This window comes from Pinus tabuliformis, chromosome J (assembly GCF_031772625.1).
Source record: "Pinus tabuliformis cultivar Carrire ecotype Pingquan chromosome J, CPIR1, whole genome shotgun sequence".
NCBI lineage: Eukaryota > Viridiplantae > Streptophyta > Pinopsida > Pinales > Pinaceae > Pinus > Pinus tabuliformis.
Window position 1 is genome coordinate 1,355,319 of NC_142295.1, and position 26,921 is coordinate 1,382,239.

Sequence of the window (26,921 nt, forward strand, 5' to 3'; positions counted from 1 at the left end):
AGAGATTGTGAAGCTTGCTGAGCCACTAGTTAAGGTGTTGCGGTTGGTGGGTGGGGAAAGGTTGGCTATGGGCTTCATTTATGAGGCTATGGATCAAGCAAAGGAGCAAATAAAGACGGTATACAAGGATAGAGTGGCAAAGTATGGGCCCATTTGGGCAATCATTGATGAAAGATGGAACAATCAACTCCATCGCCCTATACATGCAGCTGGGTATTTTTTGAACCCACGGTATCATTATAAAGCTAAGGAGTCAGGAGCTTTGAGGGGGGAGGTCAGAGATGGACTGGTTGATTGCATTGAACGCATGATCCCATTGGAGTCTGATCAGCTGGAGATACACCGACAGGCCAATATCTTCAGCAATGCAGCAGGTACCTTTGGGAAGAACCTAGCAAAGATTGCAAGAGAAGCAGATGAGCCAGGTAAACAAAAATTTCAATTTTCAAATTCTTAATAGTTTTACTTTTTTTTTTTTAAGTTTGTTAAATCGTTTATAATTTGAAAGTTAGATATAATTTGTAATTTTGTTGAGCTAACTCATTACACTCCTATGTTTTTTGCAGCACAATGGTGGGAGGCCTTTGGTGGCCATTGTCCTGAATTGCAAAGGTTTGCAATTCGTATTTTGAGTCAAACTTGCAGTGCATCTGGGTGTGAGCGCAATTGGGCTGTCTTTGAGAGGATTCACACAAAGAAGAGAAACCGTTTGGATCAAAAACGGTTAAATGATCTAGTTTTTGTCCAATACAACCTTCGGCTCAAATGAAACCATTTGCTGAACAAAAGACCTGATTCAGATCCCATTGTGTTGGAAGACATTGATCCAACATCAGATTGGGTAGTGGAGAATTGTCCAGCAGAGTTTGATCCTGATGAGGATCTTGATTTAGATTTAGATCTGGAGACATTAGTTGAACTTGAACATGTTGTTCAACTTCAGCCTATTCAGTTGAATGCAGATCCCAATCCACCAGCCTCAGTCTCACAGCCAGCAAGGACTCCAGTTGTAGGTGCTTCCTCTGCTCAGCCACGACAGAAGCGCAGCCGCATATCTACTCTATCTCAGCTTGCATCTGCTGCAGTTGCACAGCCTGCTAGTGGTACCACTTCTACAGTTGCAGTTGGGGATGATGATGATGATGAGGAGCCATGGGGCCCCCTGTCTGACTCTGATGATGATGATCCAGAGATTGATCGACATGATCTTGGCTCCTCTGACAGTAGCTACTAGCCAGTGGTCCAGTAGTACTATAGTACTAGTACTGGAGTCTGGTCACCGTCACAGTTTACTTTTGTTGTAGAGGCCATTTCTAGCCTCCTTGGTTATGTGTTTTTTGTTTTGAGTCTTCGATCATGTATGACAGTTGACTATGTATTGCCATTGGGTACCATTTTGATATAATGGATTGGTTCATGAGCCTACTTTGATCATATGTTGTCTTCCATCTATATTATAATGCTGTGTGTTTGGAAACATGAATGAAAATCTTTAAAATTATGTTTAAAATCTTTAAAATTATGTTTTTTATAAAAAAATAAATATTTAATGTTTTTTTACAACGACCGAGTCATTGAAATCGAGCCGGCCGAGTCATTACCGTTTCGGAGTCGGAGTCGGAGTCGATCCTCGGCCGAGTCGAAGTCGGAGTCGGAGTCTTAAAACATTGATGTCCACTACATCTCTTAGAGGGTGTGAGTACTTCATCACCTTCACCGAAGCTAGTTAAATTCTTCAACACTATCTAGGTGTAGAAGTTTGACAAACACGCAACAATATTTTTGTATCACAAACAAAATATGCTAGGAGTTTGCTGGACAAGTTTTGAATGACATTTTGCAAAATCTCGTCTAGACTTGTGGAGAAATGGTTGAAACTTTTAGCCAAAATTGACTCTAAGGCAATTAATGAGTCAGTATACATGCAACTAGTGGGTAGCTTGATATATCTTACAACAACTAGACCTGATTTGAGTTTCGTTGTGAGCTTCATTTCCAGATGCATGATAGTGCCAAAGTTAGAGCACTAGACAGCAGCAAAGCGAATTCTGAGATATATTAAAGGAACACTTTACTTTGGCATTTTGTACAACAGAAGCAGAGACTCTAGGTTGTGTGGGTATAAAGATTCAGGCTGGGCAAGTTCTATTGGTGACTAAAAATCCACTTCTGCATATATCTTAGCCTTGGCGTGGGGTGCAGTCACATGGACCATCAAGAAGCAGCATGCAGTAGCACTTTCATCAACAGAAGCAGAATATTGAGGAGCAGTGAAAGGAGAGTGCAAGGCAATTTGGCTCAGGAGGATCCTTTCAGATATGCAGATGCAACAAACAGAGCCAGCACCCGTGTTATGCGACAACCGAAAAGTGATGAAACTTGCCAAGAATCCAGCCTTCCACAAGCATACCAAACATGTTGATGTACACTTCCACTTCATCAGACATCTTCGAGAATATGCGTCTATTAAGCTACAGTACTGTCCTACAGATGATCAAACCACAGACAATCTCACCAAAGCTTTGTGTCCTGAAAACTACGTAAAATTCCGAGATAAGCTTGTAGTTAGTAGATTGACCATTGAGGGAACGGATTAATTTTTAAACTAATTGTTAGCTTAATAATGTCAATTACATACTGAGCTTAGGGATTAATAAAGTCAATTGGACTTTAGTTTATTTTAAGCTTTTCACGTCTTATTTCACTTTCATGTGTATTTCAGTCTATCCCACATTCATAGAGTGGATTAGCTCGACTCCAATGTAACTTATAAAAGAAAGCTTTTGTTTTCTCACTATTCATTCAATACAAAGAGCTCCTTTGAGTTTTCTTGGTTTCATTATGTGCTCAGCTTCCATAACAAATGTACATACAACAAAGGTTTTCGAGAATACATGGCATCATTTCGTTGTCAAGCTAGACGAATCTCGTGAAGTTCTTTCCCATAGTATAAATACCTAAAAGCGTAATTATGGCATCCTGAATTTTTGCAGGACTGCTGTCATATTTAATACAGCTTGGTGGTTGTATGTAATTAAGGTTGACTTTAAACAAATGCAAGATGTTGGCTTACATTAAATGTATGATGGCTACCTTAAATAGGCCATACTTTTCTCCACTATTGATATATGATTCTCTTTGTTTCCTTAAAAGCTTATTATTTTCAAGGCCTTCCTCTGGAATGCTGAAGTTGGAGATTAATTGTTTATGTTATTTTCATTCATTGTACTCTAAATGGCTGTAATGATCATTTTGTTATACAGCATACTATCACAGTAGAAGTTTGTGCACCATGGAATACAAAAGGCCTCTAATTAAGGTCACAAAATTAAAGTTTGTAGCTAAGATAGAAACTTGACAGTATTTAATCTAATTGATTTTTTAAGAGGCTACTTGATGTCCTTACATGAAGATAATAGTCATGTAAAGTGCCCCTTATATCATCATGGTTCACAGTCCACATATAATGATGCAATTAACAATCATTCAAGAAGCATGTGGCGACAGATAGAATGATAAAAGCACTTGAACAAGAGGGGTTTTGTTTCAACTCATTGTCTGCATCATTCTCATCATCATATATCCATCCATACTTCATGAATTTCAAAACATTGCCCTGACAAAGGAAAAGCAGACAAAATATTGACAATTCAATTAAAGCGAAAGTATTCCAGCAACAAATGCATCTCCCAATTGATGGCAGATGCATGCATTTAGTGAGACCTCAGTGAGAGTTGATTTCTGCATATATGAAGGTGCAGACATCTCGTCTCTTGCAAAATTGTCCACCACCAACACCTTAAGTTTCAATTTTGTCAATAACAAACTTAGAGTCAATTAGTGCCGCAATAAGATGCCAGGTTGATTACATTACTTCATTTCATGTTACAGCAATTATTTGAAAAAAACATATTACATTACACTAGAGATTTTTAAGAGTAATATTAAAAGGACGACCCTAACTTGGACGGAAATCCAGGACCCAGAGACTAAAAATCCAGTAGTAACACAAATAAAATCCAACAATGTTGGCCCATTGTTCAGCCTTGAGAAAAATATGTCCAGTACTTATTGCATAGGAAAATTGAAATTCCCTTTCCATTATGTGGCTCTGTTCAACTCTAAGAAAGACTTCAAGTTAAAATGTAAGTGAATACCTAAATGGTAGAAGATGATTTGAATTACGACAAAACGCTTCAACCATTTTCCATGCCTCCATTACTTGACCAGTGGAAAGCAATAGCTGAAAATTCAATAAGTACAGTACACTTGATTAAAATATGAGAATAAATAAATCATAACATTCACATACTACACAATATCTACTTCCTTTGTTCAAATGAAAATAACGCTCATAATTATTATTATATGGAACAGTGTTATCAGAACTAGACCAAACCGGTAGCGAACTGGTCGGTTCGGTAAAGCCACGTACAATGCAGCATGTGGGGCCTGTTTTGCTTTTCTTTTTTATTTTATTTTTATTTTTTCTCTTCGCTGGTTATTGGTCCACACCAATGTTTTAAAACTCCGACTCCGACTCGGCCGAGGGTCGACTCTGACTCCGACTCCGACTCGGTATCAACTCGGCCAGCTCGATTTCAATGACTCGGTCGTTGTAAAAAATACATTAAATATTTATATTTTATAAAAACACATAATTTTAAAGACTTTCATTCATGTTTCCAAACACACACCATTAGAATATAGATAGAAGACAACATATGATCAAAGTAGGCTCATGAATATATCCATTATATCAAAATGGCACCCAGTGCACTGTCCAATACATACATGATGATGATATAGAGATCAAAACAAAAACACATAACCAAGGAGGCTATAAATGGCCTCTACAACAAAAGTTTGTGACTAGTACTACTGGCTACTGCTAGAGTTGCCAACATCATCTGGCTCAGTGTTACTTGGGAGCAGGAGCGAAAGCGGGGAGCGAGAGCAACATTTTCAGAAGCTCCCGGTTTGGGAGCGAATCCCGGAGGAGTTCGACAACCAATGTCACTAACATCAAGGTACATAGAGGGATTGGTGCTCTTGATTAAATACGAGTTCCATACCCTAATACATGACAAAATTCAATGGAAACATTGCAATCCCCCAATCCTGAAATCTTGAAAAATTGATAAGTCTGCTGGATTTTGAATGAAATCTAAAATTCTACTTTCTCTATATGAAATCCAATGAGGCCGGAACCACTCTCAAACATCCTGAGTCATTTCATGGTAATGTTAAAATTTAAGTAAAAGTGACATTCTCCTTAATCTTCATTTTCATCCTTTTACTTTAAAAATTTAACATTACCATGAAATTTGAATAGCATATCAATACTAGGAGAGGGGAATGGACCCAAAAGACCAACAAACCAATTAATAAAACCATTTGGACTCCCCCACGCTCAGAAAAAACATAAAAAATCAAAAAAATTGTGTTTTTGGGGGTTCACTAGCCGCTTTCCTTGACCCGGACGAGTTGATACGAACTCGGCCAGCCGAACAGGTTCAACCACCGAGTTGAAATTTTTTTGGCTGACTCGGACCAACTCGACCAAGTCGGTTCCGAGCCGGCCGGGTTTAAAAACACTGGTCCACACAGTAGGTGTCTCATATTCAAGCCTATGGCCCTACTATTGCCAAGCAATTCATGGTAATATTAAATTCTTAAGTAAAGGTCCTTTTACTTAAATTTCTAACATTACCATGAAATGACATAGGATGTTTGAGAGTGGTTCCGAATTCATTGGATTTCATATGGAGAAAGTAGAATTGTAGATCACACTCAAAATCCAACAGACTTAACAGTTTTTCAGAATTTCAAGAATGGGGGGATTACAACATTTCCATTAATATTTTGTCATGTACAAGGGTATGGAACTAGTATTTAATCCAAAGCACCAAGCCCTCTATGTACCTTGATATTAGTGGCATTGGTTGTCAAACTCCTCTATCATGATCCTACTAAAAATGTACCCATCACTCAAACAAAATCTTAAATTGACATGCTAAGCATTTTCTATTGTATTTTAATGCTTAAAGGGTGGTATTGATGATGAAGATCCCAATATAGGCAAATATTTTGATTATATGTATGTATTTGTTGCAGCATGATTTCTTTTGGATGCCAGAGGCCATCTAGGGCCTGTTTTTTATGTATTTTAAGATCAAATATGGATTGCACTCGGTGTTATTTTGGTTATGTGCATTGTTATTAAGTGCTTCTAGTATGCGGTGGACAAATTGCACTCGATGTTATTTGGTTATGTGCATTGTTATTAAGTGCTCCAAGGAACTTATTGCCTTCTTCAGGGAAAATAGAATTAAGAGAGAGTTGATAGTCCCTTACAATCCTCAACAGAATGCAATTGTTGAAAGGAAGAACAAAACCATCATGGAAGCTGCCAAAGCAATGATTCATGATCAAGGACTACCTATGTTCTTATGCGGAGAAGCATTCAAGGCAACAGTTTATATCCAAAATAGAAGTCCTCATCGGATATTGGGGAATATGACTCTTGAAGAAGTTTTCACGTGTGAGAAACTTGAGGTTGGACATTTGAGGATTTTTGGTTGTCATATTTACATTCATGTACCCAAGGAGAAGAGAACCAAGCTAGAGCCTTCTGGGAAAAAGGGAACTTTTGTTGGATGCAGTGAGTCATCAAAAGCATACAAAATTTGTGTTCCAAGACAATGACAAGTGGAGATTAGTAGGGATGTTATTTTTTATGAGGATGCTGCTTTCTGGAAGTCTAAAGGATCTCACTCGGATACTCATGAGGAGGAGCACGAGGCTCCCAAATACGTGGGGTCAGGACCTGTGGAACATCTTCTAGATGAACAAGAAGAGCTAGAAGGGCCAAATGAACCTATGGACCCACGTAGGGTCATTGTTCCAAAAACCAAGAAGAGGTCAGCATGGCTTTGAAGTACATTACAGGATGTAGAGGGACAAGCAGCTCCCCTTGGGACTTTCAGGGAACCGAAACGTGTCAGGAGATACTCAGGGTATGTAACATTGATGATTAAGATCATTAAGTCCGAGTCATCCAACTATGAAGAAGCAGAAGATTAGCAAGTTTGGAAAGATGCTATGTTAAGAGTATTAGTCTATTATGAAGAATGACGTATGGGAAATCGTGTCGAGACTTGAAGGGAAGTAGTGGTGACTTCCAAGTGGATATACAAGATTATGTATGTAGTTGATGGCAACATAGACACGTACAAAGCAAGATTTGTGGCTAGAGGGTTCTCCTAGAAAGAGGGAGAGGAATATGAGTACACATTTGCTCCAGTTGCTAGGTACAATTCCATTAGAGCTGTTATTTCTATTGTTTCTATTGCAAGTTGGAAATTACATCAAATGGATGTCAAAACTGCTTTCCTCATTGGATTCATTGAGGAGGAAGTGTATATAGAACAACCTCAAGGCTTTGAGGTACAAGAGAGGGAGACTCATGTTTGCAGACTAAAGAAAGCTTTGTACGGACTCAAGCAAGCGCCTAGGGCATGGTACTCTCGAATTGATGGATATTTGATGAGTCTTGGTTTTACCGAGAGTGCTGCTGATCCAAACTTATACTACAAGGTTGTTGGAGGTGAGTCTGTGATTTTGCTACTATATGTTGATGATTTATTTCTGACAGGAGTGGAGAACCTCATTGTTCAGTGTAAGAGGGAGTTGATTTCTGAATTTGAGATGAAGGATCTCGGTTTATTGTATTACTACTTGGGATTAGAAATATGGAAAAAGTCAAGTGCAATCTTCCTTGGATAAGGGAAATACATTGTTAAGATCCTTCAGAGAATTGGGATGATGGACGCAAGTCCATGTATATACCCATGGTGACTAATTTGAAGAAACTGTGAGACTCAGATTCAGACTTGGTAGATCCCTCTATGCATCACCCACTGATTGGATCATTGAACTATATGGTTAACACCAAACCAGATATTTGCTATGTAATGAACTCTCTTAGTCAGTTCTTGGTAGAGCCCAGGCACGTACATTGGATTAAAGCTAAACATATATTGAGATAAATGCGTGGCACTATCGATTATGGATTGAGATATATCTCGAATGGTGAAGTACAACTACATGGATTTACAGATTTTGATTGGGCCGAAAGTACTGGGGACATGAAAAGCACATCGAGATGTTGTTTTAGTTTGGGCTATGCTATGATATCTTGGATGAGTAAGAAGCAAACCTATGTTCCACTTAGCACAGTTGAAGTTAAGTATATTGTTGCTTGTTTGGAATGTTGTGAACTGGTATGGCTTTGGAAGCAACTCACAGGAATGTCTGATCAAGTCCTAGAACCGACCGTGATCTACTGTGACAACCAAAGTTGTGTGAAGCTTTCAAAGAATCCAATGTTCCATGACAGGTTGAAGCACATCAAGATCAAGTACCACTACATCCAAAGCATTATTTAGAAGGGAGCAGTGAGGTTCCAACACATCTTTATTGATGAGAAGGTTGTTGATATTCTCACAAAGCCTTTACCCCGAATGAAGTTTGTTTACTTCAAGGATAGGCTTGGAGTGGTTGATAATCCCTCCCTCGGGAGGGGCAGCATTGATGTTGTAGTGTCAAGGGAAGGAGAATCTTCCTTTGTCATGGGTTTTGACCTAAAGCCATGGAGTTTGGCCAAGGATATTAGCCCAATTAGCATCGAGTCCTCTCAGTGCTCCCCCACTCAGTGGGTTCTTACCATATTGCCATGGGGTTTGGCTAGTGGGTTGAGCAAGTGCCTTATAGCATCCGGCAAGTATTTTTTACCGTTCAATGACATGTGACGACATGTGGGAATGGTAAATGGGCCTTAGATTTCACCATGGGTCAAGTGGGTTCCTGACAAGATTCCAAGTGATGGCTTGGTAGATTGGTGACGCAAGGGTTTCACCATCGGTCAGTTGGGGTACTTAACATGACATTAATGTTAGTCTCTCTCATAAAACAATAATAAATCCAAAAATAAATTAATTAATTAAAAATTCCAAGTTAGGAATTTGTGCCTAACTCTTGGGTTGTTCCTCTAAGATAGGAGTTAGTTTAGGTAACTCCTATATTGGTGTGTCTGGTGAGAAATTATCTCCACCAAAGGAGAAATTATCTCAACCAAAAGTGTCCAAGATAGCACGCACTATCTTGAGACCAATATCTCTCATCTATTTATTTGTAACACTATATTCAATTATTTGAGTAATGTGTAATGAGAGAGAAGCATGAGGCTTCAGCCTTTTTCCGCCAATATATTGTGTCTCTGGTTTTTATGTGTGATTTATATATTTTTCTGAGTTAATTGCATTTTTATCATGTGGTATCAGAGCTGCAGTGAGATTAGGCTGGGTGCTCGATTTTGTTGAGTGAGCCCTTGTCAGTATTGTGGGGCATTGTGGTAAAGCGCTGGAGCAAAAGTCCCATTTCTGTGAACATTGAATGGGAACCAGCATCACATGACCTTGCAAACTGGCGCAAGAGCCGAAGAGTATAGGACGTGGGCCGCATTTCTTCTCCAATGAATGAGCCATCACAGATTGTATAAAGCCAAATTTATTAATTCCTGAAGCTCACCGAGTTCATTATCAGCTAAAGCGGTTCGCATTGCTAATCGTGGGTCATTTCCCCAAACTGGACAAATTCTGTGCACAAAAAGACAGTGAATTTCCTTGCACAATTTTGTGGCACGATTTTGTGCTAAATTTCACTGTTTGAGGTATGAGCTAGTTTTCACTGTTTTCTGATATGCATTAAACCAAGCTTTTCCACAGTGCAAAGCCAACATGTAATGTAGAAACACATCACTCATCTCACCATGAGAGCAGATTAGTTATCGGCTCGGACTTGGCTGTTTGAAACTCGTAGCATCACCATGGGGACTCAGAAGGTGTGAAAATCTCACCAGAGGTGTTCCAGTTAAATTCTCGTGAAGGAAGGATGATCATCGATAAGGCAGAGGATTGAAGTTGAGATAGATTCGTCAAGTTTATTATCGGGTTCGAGTTCCATCTTGAAGTGAAGTTATAAGAGTCGATACTTGATGGTATGCCTACCCACGAGAGTGACAAGATCTTCATGGCCAATGCGATAGAGAGATAATGTGGTTTCATCAATTTAAGGAGGGTCCAAAAGTTTGGTTGAAGCAGACAAAGCTTCTTTGTAATTTTCCTCGTCATTTGAACGCCTCTTGTTTCTTACGAGATCCCTAAATTGGTTCTCATCTTTGGTTGATGGGAGCATTTCATTATGCATGTTTCTCCACTCTTCATCCAACTTTATCAAAAGGACAACATATGGAATATTTTTGTGTATCACAGAATTCGCAAAACAAAATAAAAATTAAGAGCAGCTGCTGTGAACGAGCGCACAAGAAGTTTTATTTGGCTGAGTATTCCTTGGAAGCCACAAGGACCAGGTAACGTGGAGAAAGATTTTTTTTTTTTTGGAAGTTCACAGTTTTTTTTGCACAGTCTAAATTGCAGGATTGATGGGATTCTCCACATCTTTAACCCTTGCGTGATGTTTATGCCTGAAGTTCTGTGAAAAATCTGTCTGCGTGAACTTTTGTGAAAAGCCCGGCCACTTTTCACATTGTTGATGCATTGTGCCTGAAAGTCTGCTTAAAAATACACTGCGCGGAAGGGTTGTTCACCCAAAACGGCCACACTTTCCTCCCTTTCCAAATGTTGACATTCAGAGAAGAAGTGTTGACCTAGAAAACGTGTTGTTATTAATAGCTGCCTAGACAAATGAAGACCAAAGTTTCCACGTGCAATCTCAGATTCAAACTGACTTAAAAAGGTGAATAGACGGTCCATACAGAAGACAAAACGATTAAAAGGTAAACACTCTCACTATGTTGAAAAAGTAAATCGATTTACAGATGAGTGATTTAGCATCGTGAAAGTAGCCTTATCGTGGGTGACTAGTTCCTCCATTTGATGTTGACGCAAGGATGCTTTCAGTCTTTTCTTGGAACAGAGAAATTTATTTAACAAATTTACATTTGAGGAAGTCAAGAAGAATACCTCCCTAGCTAAGAGGGCATGTTGAAATTTAGTAGTTGTGGTTGGTATTTAAGTCAACAAAGTCAAAGGAAAACAAATTATTATTTTATTGATCATGTAAGCTCCAAAACTATCAGGTCAACCGCACCAGTTGAAGGCATTCGACCCTTGGTCAAAACCCACATGATTGGACACATATATATTCACATTTTGACCTCCTCACTTGGCACCAATTCGAATCACTCATTCTCATCTTTTGTTCACACATGAGAGTCTAGAAGGCCGACTTTTTAGGTAAACCAAAGTGATTTGAGTCACTATGAAGTTTCTCTAAGGTAGACCAACTCTAAGAGCAGGAAGTCGAAATTTCAAGAGCTTGAAATTTCAAGAGGTCAAATTTATCACAGTTTAACCAAGTTTGACTTGGGTTTGGTTACTAGCCAGTTTGACTTTATTTGACTGGAAAGTTTAGATTGTATATCTTGTTGAATTGGACTTTTTCTATAAGACAAGGCTATTAGGTTTTACCTTGGTTTTGGTTTTCCCAAGAAAAAATTTTGTGCCTCTTGTGCATCATTGTTTTACTATGATCTCTACTACCCTACTGTATTTATGGTTGAAATTTTTTGAAGTGTAATTGCATAATGATTTGGAATGTGCTAAAGATATAATTGTATCAATGGAAGTAATTATCTGGAAAAAATTGCTTTTATCTTAATTGGCCTTAAAAATTAACATGAGTCCTATACATGAAGACCATAGTAGTGGATGAGGGTGGCATCTCAACACAATCATCATCACAATCCATAAGAGCATTCTCCAATTTCTCTAAAACCAATACTCCATCCTCCAAATTATCCTCCTCTATATTATTGTCCCAAGTCTAAGTTTTTATCTATCTTTGCCTCCTCACAATAATGGGACAACAACTGTAAGTTGTAATAACCATAGACCAAGTTGTCTGACCAATTTACATTCAACCTATTTCTTTTGACACAATTGGTGGAACTCGAGAGAACTCATATCCCCTCATTCTCTAAGCTCCCAAAGGCACAATCATAGTTTTAAAAATTGGAACCAAGGTTTGAACCGGGATATCTATCAAACCAAGGTTCGAAAAAGAACCAAATTGAACCGAAATTGGAAAAAAATACAAAAAAATTTTAATTTTTAATGTAATAAATTATTTTTAATATTTCAAATCTTTATAGACAAAATATGCAAATTTTGTTCGTCTATATACCATGTAAGGGTGCATATATCAAAATGGCACCAAGTGTAATACATATCATCAACAAAATACATAATCAATGAGGTTCTAACTAACCTATAGAGTCCAAAAACAATGCTACAACTCAAGCTAACGGGTTATTAGGCTACTACAAACCATTGATCAACATGATCACTCATCAAACTCATCACCACTACTAGACACAGGATCATCACCGAGAGCTAGATAAATGTCATTTGACTCATATTTTGAGGACGAATCGGACTCCTTTGCATCCTCAATAGCAATAATAGCAACCACCTAGAAAAGCCCTTGATTTCCTTAGAAACCACCCACCGAATTTATGTGCCAATTCATTACCTTGACTAATTACCAGTTTAGATAGGCCAACTTTTAAAACTATAGGCACAATTGCTAAGGATATAGTGCCTCAATTATCTATGTATGGTGTCACACTACTCATTAAATAATTGCAATCCAGAGTGAGCGCCATAAAATTAAATCACCCTTGTATGCCCATGGATAAATTTGATGAGTAGCAGTACGCAGTAGCAGTGTATTGCTAGAGCACATTCCTCACTAAAGGGAGTGTTGATTTGGGGTAGCATCGAATGTGCTCTAAGTCTCAAATTTTGCAGGGAGGCTTGGGCACATGTATTCAAAAGAACCCAGAAAGCGTTTTGGGAAATTCCACCCAGAAGTGATTTTATTAAAATAATTAATATTTTAATGGGATTCCTAAAAGTCTAAACTTAGCAAAATTATAATATTAATGGGTATTAATCTAATCATGGGTGAAACTTCTATAAAAACTTACAGTGTGGAAAAAGTCGGGAAAAAATCGAGATTAAATCCCCAAACCGCGATTTTTTTGGCTGGCCAATTAAATCGGCCGATTTTTTCCCAGTTGAAAAAGTCGGGATTAAATCGAGACTTTTTCCAAAAAATCGTGAATGAAGTAATTTCTTTAATGATTTTTAAATTTTTTTTTAATTGGGATTTTATTGAAAAAGTCGAGATTTAAAAAAAATGAATATTTTTGTATTTTTTTAAATTTTGCCATTTTTTTAAAAAATGGCCGACTTTAATGACTTTTGAATTTTTGGACCCTTACCGATTTAATCCCGACTTCGACTTTTTCCACATTGAGAAAAAGACATGGATCAAGCCAAAACGATCTGAGCCTTTGATTATGATTTAATCTAGGTCGTTGGTTGTCCAACAAGAAGATATAAGAAGGGGCTTGAGGGTCATTTGGCAGACAAACCGAGAGATCAAGGAAATCGATTTTCTGAAGTGAGAAGTTCTCAGGAGGAAAAATCGATTAAAGAGATTTCTTGCAGCAGAGGGTGAACAGAGAGGCATCCAGAGAAAGGTTGACGTTGGCCCACGCAGTGCTAATGCAGAGGCAGCGCAGTCCTTGAGGGGAAGTCGAGTTTCCTACTAAGGGAAGTCGAGTTTCAATTGTCGGAAGCCGGGGTGTGAGTCCGGGAGGCAGAAGTTCGATTTTCTCAGCCAGCAGAGGATCCAGAAGAGGGGCAGTGTAATACCCAGGAGGGGTGACGCAGAAACTGTCGGGAGTGACGCAGTTTTGCACAGAGGGTGACGCAGAGCCTCCAGTTCAGCAGGATCAATCACTAATTCTCCCAGTGATAGGGTGAGATCATTTCACCAATCTTTTGTTTAGTATTCTCTCTGTATCGGATTGCTAGTTGAGCATCCTAGAATTGTACTCAGATTTTCTCTTGCATAATAATAAAACCCTCAGAGCTACTGCATCGGTTTTCCCGCATTGGGTTTTTCTAGGGACTATTGTCCAAAAATAACGGTGTCCTATGTGTTTCTATTTTCCTTGCTCAGTTTCTATGTTTCAGAATCATATTTAATTTGGTGTAGGCTGCTTCAGTGATTTACTTCAATGTTTCAAGAAGAAATCTGAAATAAGCTTGTAATGTAATTTACAATCTAGGTGAAGTAGATTCAGCTGGTTGCACTAGGATTCCTAAGATTGTTAGATCTAGGAATTTTCACATACTTGACTTGCTGAAGGAACGCTCACTCAGTACTTTCGATCCACGTACCTTGAACACATCTAGCAGGTCCTTTGCCACCTCTTTTGTTACTCACAAAGCTTTTGCATCTTCAGCCGACAATCTGCCACTATCAACCCTCCTGCTTCATAGGCTCATCAAGCTGCCCTCTAGTTGTTCTCCTGCTTCTTCAAGATAGCCAACTCTTAGGGTCTTCACCAAACTACCCTCTAGCATAAACAAGGCTACTCCACTGTCTCTGCTCTTAGGGACTTCAAGTCTGCTCTCTTATCAGTGATTTCCACCATCAAATCCTTGAACTAGGGCATCACTAAATCTGCCTTCTATCAAAAGTTTGACTCTTCAAACATACTAAACATAAGGACTTCGTCAACCAGCCCACAAATCAAGGATATGCCTCCTGCACAGGCTGATCTTAGGGCTCCAAAGACTGCCCTCTTAACAGTGAAATCTACTCCTTGTTCACTGTAATAGAGCACACAACAACAGGCCCTCTTGACCAACTTTTGCTCCTCAAAATATCAGTTCTTAGGGCATACAACCAGTTGCCTCCTAACAGTGATTTTATCCCTCAAACATCAATGTACTTGGGAAACAAGGAACTGTTGTTTAAATCCTATGAACAGACCCTCCAATACCCTTCTTCCACTGTAACAGTCCACTTCTACCCTATCTTCTTTGTGCTCCTCTTGTCCACTTGATCACAAACTTCAGCCCCTTTTATTCCTGAGATCTGTGGCCTAAACATAATACAATACTTGAGACAAACCTAGGCCTAAACAAAGGTCAATCATAGTCTCAAATCACTGTAGTTTTTCCACTTTATCACAGAGATTATCCAGCACTTGGTCCTCTCCACAGGGCATATACATGAAAAAGAAAATACTGACATTCTAAGGAAACCATGTATGACTATTAGGTACAGGAAGAAGCCCTAACTAGGGCATCCAAAACATATGTCCTAAACCCTTAGGACAGACCTCTACTCTCTACAATTTATCAACACAAGGCACAACAACCTTAGCTATTTAGAAGCTCGACACAGTCCCTAAAGATCCTTGGTATTCTGGGCATCAAACTCACTAAAATATCTCGACCTAGATGACTCCTTCTTGCAGCCACCTCAAACCCTCAGTGACCACAGACCCTATGGTCATTTCAGTCAACAAAAACATGTGATAATCCTCCTCATGGACCTGTGATCTTCTGTACAGCCTTTTGAGGGAACTTGACCCTCACATGGGCCTTGTTTCCAGCTACAACTACGGTTCTCGGTCCTCCTACAAATACAAACTTTATGTCTCATCCCTGTCACAGAAGATTACCACAGATACTAACAAAACCATGCCCAGAATAACCCATGAACAGATCTCCAAGAACTCGATCTGCCTGACCACTAGAAGAGACAACAATCTCGTCCTTCTTCATCCTTGCAAACTCGTCCTTCTTGAGATCTGCAGTTCTTGTTCTTGTATTTCTTTGATAAATGGCACTTGTGGATGGTGAGAAATGAGCTTGAATTGATTCCTTCTTATAGCGTTCTTAGGTGGTTTCATCCTCCACCAAGGGTCATGTCTTTTCGCTCAAGCCAACTTGAACCAAACACCAAAAGCCCCACTAACTTTAGAAACTAATTCCATTTCATTTCTTCTTTCACCACATCTTGATGCCCTAGTTTCCCTTTAGCCCTTCAAGGGTGCTCCTCATGCATCAATGAATAAACTAACATTTTCTTCACTTGGTTTTGCACCCACAACTTTGGGTACAAAACCCACTGCTTGGGTAGACTGACCACAATGCGCTTTTGTGGATCAACTCCTCACAAACCCAATACCCTCCAAAGCTACACTATTCAACAGGCCACCACCGACAGACCGTGGGGCTGCCTATAGCCCCGTCATCAGCGACATCCCTGTGATTCTGCGACAGCACAAAACCCTCATCGCCACTATTGCTCTTACCATCATCGCCACATCTTCCATCGCCATTGGGAAACAACCATGGACGCTGCATTAGCCTCTCCAACAACTTTGTATAATCTATTGTACAAAATTGTGTTCATGTAGTTCACCATACAAACTAGAATGAAACCACTGTTGTCGTATTACACTCTCGCTCTGTTTGAAGTCACCCAAACCCTGCAACCGTTGCATGGGGAGTCCTATTCATTGATTCACCCAACACTCGTACAACGTACAATCATTTAAAAAAAAACTAAACTATATATACCTACAATAACACAATTTCGTGCAATTCATTGACATATTCATACACCACTGTGCATTTTCCTTCATCTCAATCTCGTACGTTGATGTACATATCCATACAATCACACCCATTAAGTTGTGAGTAACGTACAAATCCATACTATCACATCTCTCTCAATTTTCCCTTCTAAATTTTATTTTTGGAAAAGGCCCACTTGGGTTATAATAGGTTAAAATCTAAGTCACAGGACACGTCCTCCAAGGTCCCGTGTCCCGTATTTTACGTGTCAGACACGAAAACAGCCCTAAAACGTGTCGAAAACGTTTTTCATCGTGTCCCGTAAAATGTAAAACGTATTCGCCGATTTTCGTCGTGTCTTGCATGTGGAAAATGCGTATTTCGTTGATAGAAAACGTTGCCTGCATAAGCTGCAATTTTTTTTGAAAGAAACAAATAATTTTTGAGTGGGGCAGCTTAATGATCAAGTCTAGGCCCTAGTATTGATATGCTATTCATGGTAATGTTAAATTCTTAAAGTAATCTTCATTTTCATCCTTTCACTTAAATTTTTAACATTACCATGAAATGACTCAGGATGTTTGAGAGCGGTTCCGGCCTCATTGGATTTCATATGGAGAAAGTAGAATTTTAGATTTCATTCAAAATGCAGCAGACTTATCAGTTTTTCAGGATTTCATGATTGGGAGATCGTAATGTTTCCAGCTGACACCACTTGCCCGGGCTACCCCTGCCACCAGTAGAGGATGTGGTCTACCTCCTATAGCTCCTACTTCTAGTTCTTCAGCTTCTAGAGCATAGCAAACTCCACTGCCAACTCCACCATCACTAGCATCTACATCTAGAGGGAAAGGGAAAGCTGTGGCATTTTCTCGCAAGAGGGGCAGAGAAAATCAATAGGATTAGACTTTAGTTATTTTCTTATGTGCTTGTAAGTTGTACATGAACAATGAACAATGAATATTCAAGAATCAAGACCAAGCATATCACATTCTAATTTCTAAATAGTAAATTTTGATTCTATTTATTTTTTTAAAGTGAACTATGAACTTTGAAAAGTAATTATATTTTAATTTGATTAGATAAGCTGCAACCTGCAATTTAATATGGATAAAAAACTATATTTCGGTATATATATATATATATATATATATATATATATTATATATATATAAAACGTGTCCCCCGTGCCTGTTTCTAGGTCGCTGCGTTTCGTATTGAATACTCGTATTTACGTGTCCTTCGTGTCTCGTGTCCTCGTGTCATGTGGCTTAGGTTAAAATTAATAAATTCAATTATTAATTTTCAAACACTCAACTAAGTCATAAAAGGTTATTTGTAGTTTCCCAAAGCCTATCAAGGAAGGAAGAATATTAAGAGAAAAGAAAAATAGTTACTTCCAAATTCTATATTTTTTGTCAAGGGGAAAAGGCATATCGAATACAATATAAAAAAATTTAGAAGGTTTAATAGAAAGAGTGTTCAAGTTTGGAGAATAAATAGGTTATAAGCAATGTTTGACAAAATTATCATCTAACAAAAAATGGATTCAATCACTAACGAGAAGGAAATGGAAGCTATAATGGAAGAGAGGAAGATTCCCAAAAACTTCATATAACTATGATTCAGTGCTATTTAAAATTAAAGGAAATATTGCAGGAAAAGATGTCAGTATTTCTATCTCGCCTGCTAAAGATAAAATATATAAACCCTAAACTCGTTAACCAATTGGTGATTCTCGAGTCAAATATAATTGAAAAATGAGACCTTTGGAACACAAAACAATATGACATAACTGATTTACAAGTAAACATTGGGGACTACACATTTATATTGCAATTCTCTATTCAATCCCTATGGGGCGATCAAGGTGACATAAATTTGGGTTCACCCTAGATGGAATCACTAGGGTCATTCATTTTAAATACAAAGAAAAAAATTCTAACATTTTCATGCAAGAAGAAAAAGATAATGCTATAGGACATTACATTGAAACCAGATTCAGTAACACTAGAAGACATAAAAGATATCTCAAAAGTAATCCTTCAAGAAAGTCAAAATTCAATGCAAAATATGCAAAAGAAAGTTGACAAAATTATCACAAACAAAAAACAAAGAAGTTACACTTCTTAGGAGGGACCACAGGGAGAAATTACTAACGCAAATTAAGAAGCTTAAGAAGGATAAGAAACCATTAAAAAACAAATTAGAAGAACTTACCACAAAAGAAGTATCTAAGTCTTCAGACGTAACTGTCCAAGTTGAAGAAAAAGAAAAGAACATCGATCCAGTCAATATCACAAGTCAAGAAGATGACAAATCAGTTGAAGTAAAAACATATTTAGATGTTGCAGTTCAGACAATGAAAATTCCAAGCCAAGATTCTATAACCAACTCAACAACACTAATACTTGAAGTAAATCAAGAAATTGCCACATGCATGATAAGGGAAAATAAAATCACAGGAACTCCTTAGCGACACTTGAATCACGAGAGCAAGCATCTCAATCATTCTGCTTATTTGTATCACTCAAAACAAAAACAACAGAGTTATGTGCTGAAGAATACTAATGATTGCACAATCAAATCTTGTGATAACAATTTATCCCAGCTATCAAATAATTGCAGAGTCCCACAAAAGATTGATTTAGGATAGTTAGATCCCTTCTTAGTTCGACAATTTTGTTTATCACTCAGAGGATCCTATCATCTTCTATCATCAAAGATGACAACTTGAAGAACTCTGAAAGATACAATAGATTACAAGACAAAGAAACAGATGACGCGTCTTATTAGCAATAAGCTTTGAGGACAAAGCTTTTTGAAGAGGAAGACAATATTATGAATATAATTTATATAAAAATAATAATATTAATATTAATCATAATAATGATAAATTAAATAATGATTAGTATAGAAAAGGCATGTCTCTAAGGGCGTGACCATACATGAAGGGGAACTTGCCTAGGTATATAAGCAAGCTCTCAATTGTAATCATATCATCATATCATATCTCTTGTATCCAAACATTCTTAAATATATTTATTATCCTATGATGGATACTTTTATATTCCAGATATTCTTAATATTTCCACTACGTATACAAACTATGTTTGTTACGTCATCCTATGCATCACTCATCACCATAACACCTAAAGCTTGTCTCACCTTCAATAGATGCCTAAATGTGCGGAAATAACTAACAAATCTAGATTTTGGAATCTTAAATAATTTCAATCCAAAGTGAGCGCCATAAAATTAAATCACCCTTGTATACCCATGGATAAATTCGAAGAGTAGCTTCCCTCTCTTGTACAAGTCATCAATCCATGCAAATTCTTTATGCTTTACAATATCATGCATCAAAAGGTTGAAATTGTGCACCAAACACACAGACCAAAAGATGTGTGGATGAACTCACTCAATGATTTTACTTGCTCCCTTACAATTTGTTGTCAGTGATTACTTAATCACATTAGAAGGACCAACATCATTAATGGTTTTCAATGAGAGCTTTGAGATGTTTTGAGTAGATGCAAAGCTTGAGGCAGAGTCATGCACTATAAGAAACATTGCAACAATAGTAGAAACACCAAGAACATTTATCAAATGTTGGTTTCTAACATTTGTCCACTCGTCAGATACAATGGATACCCCAAAGTCCCCCAATTCATCTGTAAACCATGTTAGATCTCTTTGACTTTTTGCTCTTTCCATACATAGTAACACAGTTCTACCATTCACATAGTTGGGGCTATTAAAACCTTTGGGGGCCTCATTGATAGCCTTGATCATATCATGCCAATAATGTAAAAATTTGGTGACCCGAATTCCTACTACAACAACTGATTAGATTTCTCCTACTTGTTAATTTTTGAATCAAGTTATTAACAGTGTTACACAGTAAACATCAAAACAAAATCTACTACAGCCTTCACAATATAAAATACTGCAGAAACAAAATATTGCACAAGAGAAAACACACACACAATTACACCATCGTTTTTGGACCAATGTCCCCAGAAAAACCCAAATTGAGAAAAGCGGTGCAGCAGCTGAGGGTTTTATTATTATGGAGTAGTAATCTGAGTACAAAATTTTAGATGCCCAAACTAGCAATCTAATACAAAGAATAAATTGGCAAAGAGGTAGTGAGAAATATTCTCACACTGTCACTGGCAATCTTAATCTGATCCAAGCTCTGGATGGGTAGCTCCACGTTGTCTTTGCGCAATCACTACAACACAGCGACTAAGAACTGCGTCACCCTTCTTGCTGATATTTTTGTTGACTAGAACTCGACTCTCTGGCTCTCTGGTCTCACACCCTGGGTTCCAGCACTAGATCTCGACTGCTCCCAGCAAAATTATGGACTCCCTCTAAAGCACTGCGTGGCACTACGCTGCCTCCTTGGACCTCTCGATGCCTTCTCTGCCTTGCACTCATCGGGACTAGAAAAATCCCCTTCGGTCTACTATCCCTACCCCTCACTGCAAGAAGATCACTCGATCTCTCTCCGACAACTCAACGCTACTACTCTTGAGAAATTCAATCTCTAGATCTCACTATCTTAGTGTGTTCTCCAAGTGCCCATCAAGCTCCTTCTTATAATCTCTCATTGGAGCACCAACGACCAAGATTAAAACATAATCAAGGGCTAAGATTAACTGGGAGTTGATCCTTGTCTTTATCTAGAAGATTCGCACCAGATTTAATTAATAACCTTTAATTAATCACATTTCCTAAGTTTAGACTTAGGAATACATTAAAAATGATTAATTATTTTAATTAAACCATCTCTAGGTGGAATTTTCCTAAACAGTTTATGGGTTTTGGAGAATGCATGTGTCTTAGCCTTTCTGCAAAATCTCGAGGCTAGAGCACATCTGATGCTACAGAAATCAACACTCCCTCTTAGCGAGGAATGTGCTCTAGTGCTGCAACCCGCTAAAGCATCACTCTGTCTCTACACCATCTCCTGTTGCGTTGCTGATGTCTGGGTCTGCTGCTCATCAACTACTGTGCAACTCTGATTGTTGCATCCGTGCTGCTGTTGGCCCTGCTGAACTGCTGCCAACATTGCATCTACACTGCAACCTTCTCCAATTTTTGTTGTTGCAACTGCAACAGAAAAGCATCCAAAATACTAAACCAATTGTGGTCAGTATGATGCATTTGTCACCCGAGTCCTGACTGTTGCTAGACTCTGCACTATCACTGAAGCCTCTGCACTACTGCTAACTCTGCTTTGTGCCAACTGCATTGCTCCCAACTCTGCTCTGCGTTGCTCAATGTTTGACCGCTACTAATTATTGCATCTGTCACTCTAGGATGTGACTGCATGATATGTCACTGATCCATCTTGCTACTGCATGTCTTTGGCTCCCATAGCAAGGTATTGATTCATGAGGTGGACCTCCTCAAGAATCCTACCCATCTTGTAGCTCGCTGGGGCTACAACTCCAAATCACCCCACCTCACCCCTCGAGGTAACTCCGTGATCATGGCAAACTCTTCCTCTAGTCTGGAGGAGAGCCTATCAATCTCAGCAGATGTAGCCTACTGATCTTGCTTCTCCTCTTTGTCCTTCTTTCTGATAGGACATTAAGTGTTGTAGTGGCCAAGCTCACCACACCTGAAGCACTTGATCTTGGAAATGTCCTTCCTCCTGCGCTGCTCCTGTTGCCCCTTAGATGCGAGGGCCACATCTTCTTCTTCCTTTACTTGCTTCGTCCCACTGCTGCTGCTAGCACCATTGATGGTGCTCTTCACCAGATCTCGCCTCATCTCTTCCTATTGCAGATCAGCCAAGACACGTTCCCAATCAGGCAATTTCTCCCTGCCCGAGATACTTTGGACGAAAACATGCCATTCTTCAGAAACATTGTTCAGAGCTAATCATACAAACTCTATAGGTTGGGGCGCTAACCATACTGAAGAGAGTTGATCCTGGACATCCTGAAGCCTACTAAGGAAGGGGTCTATATGCTCCCCTTTCTGCATCCTTGTCCATCTCAGCATCTCCTCAAGATACATCTTCTGTTGCTCGGAAGATCCTTTGTATAGCATAGCTAATGCCTCCCACATCTGTCGGGTAGTATTTTTTCCAGCTATGTGAGCTACCACGTGATCTCGAACCCCCTTGAGAATCAACCTCTTAGCTTTCGCCATCTCCTTCTTGTACTTCTTAAGCGAATCTGCATCCTGCAGGTACAACTACCACACTATCGATATAAGTCTTGAGATGATGTTCATCTAGTTGGAGGCTCCATCCAGCCGATCTTGATCTCTTAACCCAGTTGATGCCATCTCTCTAAAAATGTCGAACTCCTCTTCTCCTCTACTCAACTACTGCCTAGCTATTTGCAGTCCCTTCTGGAGTGAGAAATCCTGCACAAACCTATTGTTGCTCTGCTAAAACAATTCGAACTTCTTGGCTATAAGTCCCTTGAGGAAAGAATTCCCTCAGTGTGTGCTCCTCCTTCCTCCTGACGCTAGTTTCACTAGCAAACTGCTGCAAAATCTGAGTTGCAACTGAAGATCTGCTCTGCAAGGAAACTGCTACTACTCCCTCTGCCTCTAGTACTCTTCGATCTGGAAAATTTTATTCTTTGTCGACTCACTCAGAGAAGTAAAATTTCCACGAAAAATTGGCCCTCCTGGGCAAGGACTGCGCTGCCTCTGGGGTTTCGAATTGCTGCCTACACAGAAATTCGAACCTCCTCCCTTTTTGCTATGAGCTCTCCGGCTTACGAATTGTGCTTTGATACCATGTGAAAATTTGGTGACCTAAATTCCTACTGCAGCACCTAATCAGATCTATCCTACTTGTTAATTTTTGAATCAAGTTATTTATAGTGTTAAAGAGTAAACATCAAAATAAAATCTACTGCAGCCTTCACAATATAAAATATTGCAGAAACAAAATATTGCACAAGAGAAAACACACAATTACACCATTGTTTTTGGAACAATGTCCCCGAAAAAACCCAAATTGGGAAAACTGTGCAACAGCTAAGGGTTTTATTATTATGCAGTAGTAATCTGAGTACAAAACTTTAGATGCCCAAACTGGCAATCTGATACAGAGAATAAACTAGCAAAGAGGTAGTGAGAAATATTCTCACACTGTCACTGGCAAATCTAAATCTGATCCAAGCTCTGGATGGCTAGCCCCACGGTGTCTCTGTGCAGTCACTACATCATAGCCTCTAAGAACTGCATCACCCTTCTTGTTGATCTTTTTGCTGACTGGAACTCGACTCTCTGGTTCTCCGGTGTCACACCCTGAATTCCAGCACTAGATCTCCACTGCTCCCAGCAAATTTACGGACTCCCTCTGAAGCACTGCGTTGCCTCTGCATGGCACTACGCTGCCTCTCTGGACCTCTCGATGCCTTCTCTGCCTTGCACTCACCGAGACTGGAAAAATCTCCTCTGGTCTATTATCCTTGCCCCTCACTGCAAGAAGATCACTCGATCTCTCTCTAGCAACTCAGCGTTGCTACTCTTGAGAAATTCGATCTCTAGATCTCACTATCTTTATGTGTTCTCCAAATGCCCATCAAGCTCCTTCTTATAATCTCTCATTGGAGAACCAGCAGCCAATATTAAAACATAATCAAGGGCTAAGATTAACTAGAAGTTGATCCTTGTCTTTATGTGGAAGATTTGCACTAGATTTAATTAATACCTTTTAATCAATCACATTTCCTAAGTTTGGACCTAGGAATACATTAAAAATGATTAATTATTTTAATTAAACCATCTCTGGGTGGAATTTTCCTAAATGATTTCTGGGTTTTGGAGAATGCATGTGTTTTAGCCTCTTTGCAAAATGTCGAGGCTAGAGCACATTCAATACTACAGAAATCAATAAATATGGGGAGTGAAGCACATTGAATGATATACCACAAGCACAGAGAAACAACACCACTTTCACGTCCACCTCATCCCTACCACCAATATCAAGGAAATTTGTTATTGTTCTTCTAGAACCAGAGGATCCCAAACCGAGAGGAGGTGGAGATGTGTTGCAAGCAAATCTCAATGATGCATATGATGATTGGATTTTTTGTTTTTTACCATGCTTTCTTTGTGTAGTTTCCTTTATCTTGATGTACCTTTTCTTTCTTCCTTTGATATCTTAGGGCAAACTAAGATCCCAATGGCACCCTCATTGTCCTCACTCTCCCTTACCCCGCAAAGTTGCCTCCTTGCACATGTATATGAACTAATATAAGGTTTTCCTTGATGGAAATCACAATGAGCAAACTAGTTAATAAATAAAATAAAATAAAATTGGATTATTATCATTGAGATGGTTGATGAAGTGAGTTGACCACGGCCTTTTACATAACACTTTGTCGAGTTGCGATCACACCCCTCTCTTTGCCAATTCCTCCTTGAGGACTAGGATTGAATGAGCAGTTGGGGTGAGACTATTGCACTCAAGCTAGTCTAGAACACTTGTAAGAAATCCCACTAGGAGAATCTGCTCATTTGAGATGCCTCAATTGCTATATCAACAATAATACCAATATCCCATACTCTTGCTAAAGATACCCCTTAGAGGGTTTGTCCAACAATAGAATGTCTTCTTGATGCTAACTAAGGTTGAGGAGAAGGCTTTGGGCATAGATCTCCCCTTCCACATGATCGTTTGTCCCTCAATCAATTGATCTAGCAGCATTGCTATAACCAAATAATACCTGCAAATTGTTCTATGAAGTACAAGTTAAAGGCTAAAGCTAAGAAGAAAAGGATTAGAATGGTCAACCCAATAACACAAGTATTTTGCAAAATGGTTTCGTTATTATGGCATAAATGATCTCACAGTTCAACAACTACTCTAGAGGAGAGCCTTACCTTTACTAAAATTGTTCTAACAACTAGATAATGGCCATATAATGACGAGTTGGACTCTTCCTCTAGGAAAACATTTTTCTTCTCATCCAGATATTGGAGACTAAAAAAAATTAATAAAATATTATAATTACATTCATGACTTTGCCCACTAAGGGGTCAAATTAGGTCAAGTTCCCTTGAAGGTACAAGTTGCCACAAAATCTAGTAGGCCCAGCGCAAAGCCTCACTGAGCGATGGGCCAAACCTTATGGCAATGTGGAAGGGTTGCCAGTTTTACCTCAGCAACCTTCCTCCTGCCCTTTAGTGGGATTTAAAACACAAGGGAGGCTTACGTAAATCACATATAAAGGTATTCTAATACTAGCGCTCAAGGTGATTTGTTTAGACAATCTAAAGATGGATAGAGGGATTAGCAAGGCCCAAGATGATGAAGGCGTTCAATTCTAGGTTTCAAGCCTTTTAAAGTTAGACCAATGAATAGGCTATTATAAGTTAGGGTTCGAATGATTTTCAATAGTTGGGCATGCAATGGCATATAGCAACCTAAGAAAAGCCCTCCAAATTGTCTACAAAAAGAAAGGAGCAAGGGCTTCAAATAGAAACTACCACTGAAATAGGGTAAACAACTTTGGCATTGTTAGACTGGCATAAACAACAATAATAGAAGGTGCCATCAGCCCTTCTAAGGCATGCAAGGCTAACCAATTGTTTGGTCAATTTAGTGTCCTAAATTGCTCTACATAAATTATCAATCCGGGTATCATACACTATGAAGTGTAGTGCACTGTTTGTGCTAGATGACCCTTCTTACTTCGTTAATTTTGTGTTTTATGTTGTTTTGGGGGGTTTTTGGTCTTTTAACATCTAATGATTTACAATGTAATTATCCAAAAACTTAAATCTAACTTTTGTAAGGACTACTCAAAATCTATAAAAAAAAATGAAAACAGAGCTTTTAAGAAAGAAATGAAAAACAGAGCTGAGAAAGACTTGGAAGCAAAGCTTAAGAAAGAAATGAAAAACAGAGCTGAGAAAGACTTGGAAGCAAAGCTTAAGCAAGAAATGAAAACAAGGTTTCTATTCCTGTTTTATCATTATTTCCAAATCATGAATTAAGAACTGAAAGTGAAAATTGCAACTGATGCTTAACTAATTACAGAAATAAAACTAAATGAAATACTTAGTTACTCTACCTCTCAATTTTGGGAAAAGGTCTCCTTGGGATGACATTTGAGGAATTATGTACTTCATTAATCTAAAAGAAAGCAAATACAGAAATGTAGCAAAAACTCATTGCGGAAATGAAATGCTCAACCACTTAGTTTAGGATGAATTATCAACTTGAAGGGTTCTTCAGAACATTCATTAACACTATGAGTTAGTAAATTTAAAAATAAAATGGCAGAGACAGTAAATGGCACTGATCAGTCTAATTGAGAATTTAAACTAGCAAAACAATGAACGAAGTAAACTAAATTACATTACTGAGCTTCATCTTCTAACTACTGATAAAAACTAGAA

The 26,921-nt window shown here is 38.6% G+C and overlaps 1 protein-coding gene across 2 annotated transcripts in view; it reads right to left on the reverse strand.

Moving 5' to 3' along the window:
- LOC149225118 (TAF RNA polymerase I subunit A) overlaps positions 1-26,921 on the reverse strand; it is a 179,891-nt gene that overhangs the window by 64,701 nt on the left and 88,269 nt on the right. For both annotated transcript variants that reach the window (XM_089376920.1, XM_089376921.1), the window contains exon 6: positions 4,158-4,243. In XM_089376920.1, coding sequence (XP_089233046.1) covers positions 4,158-4,243 — 86 coding nt within the window. The remainder of the gene's footprint in view (positions 1-4,157; positions 4,244-26,921) is intronic.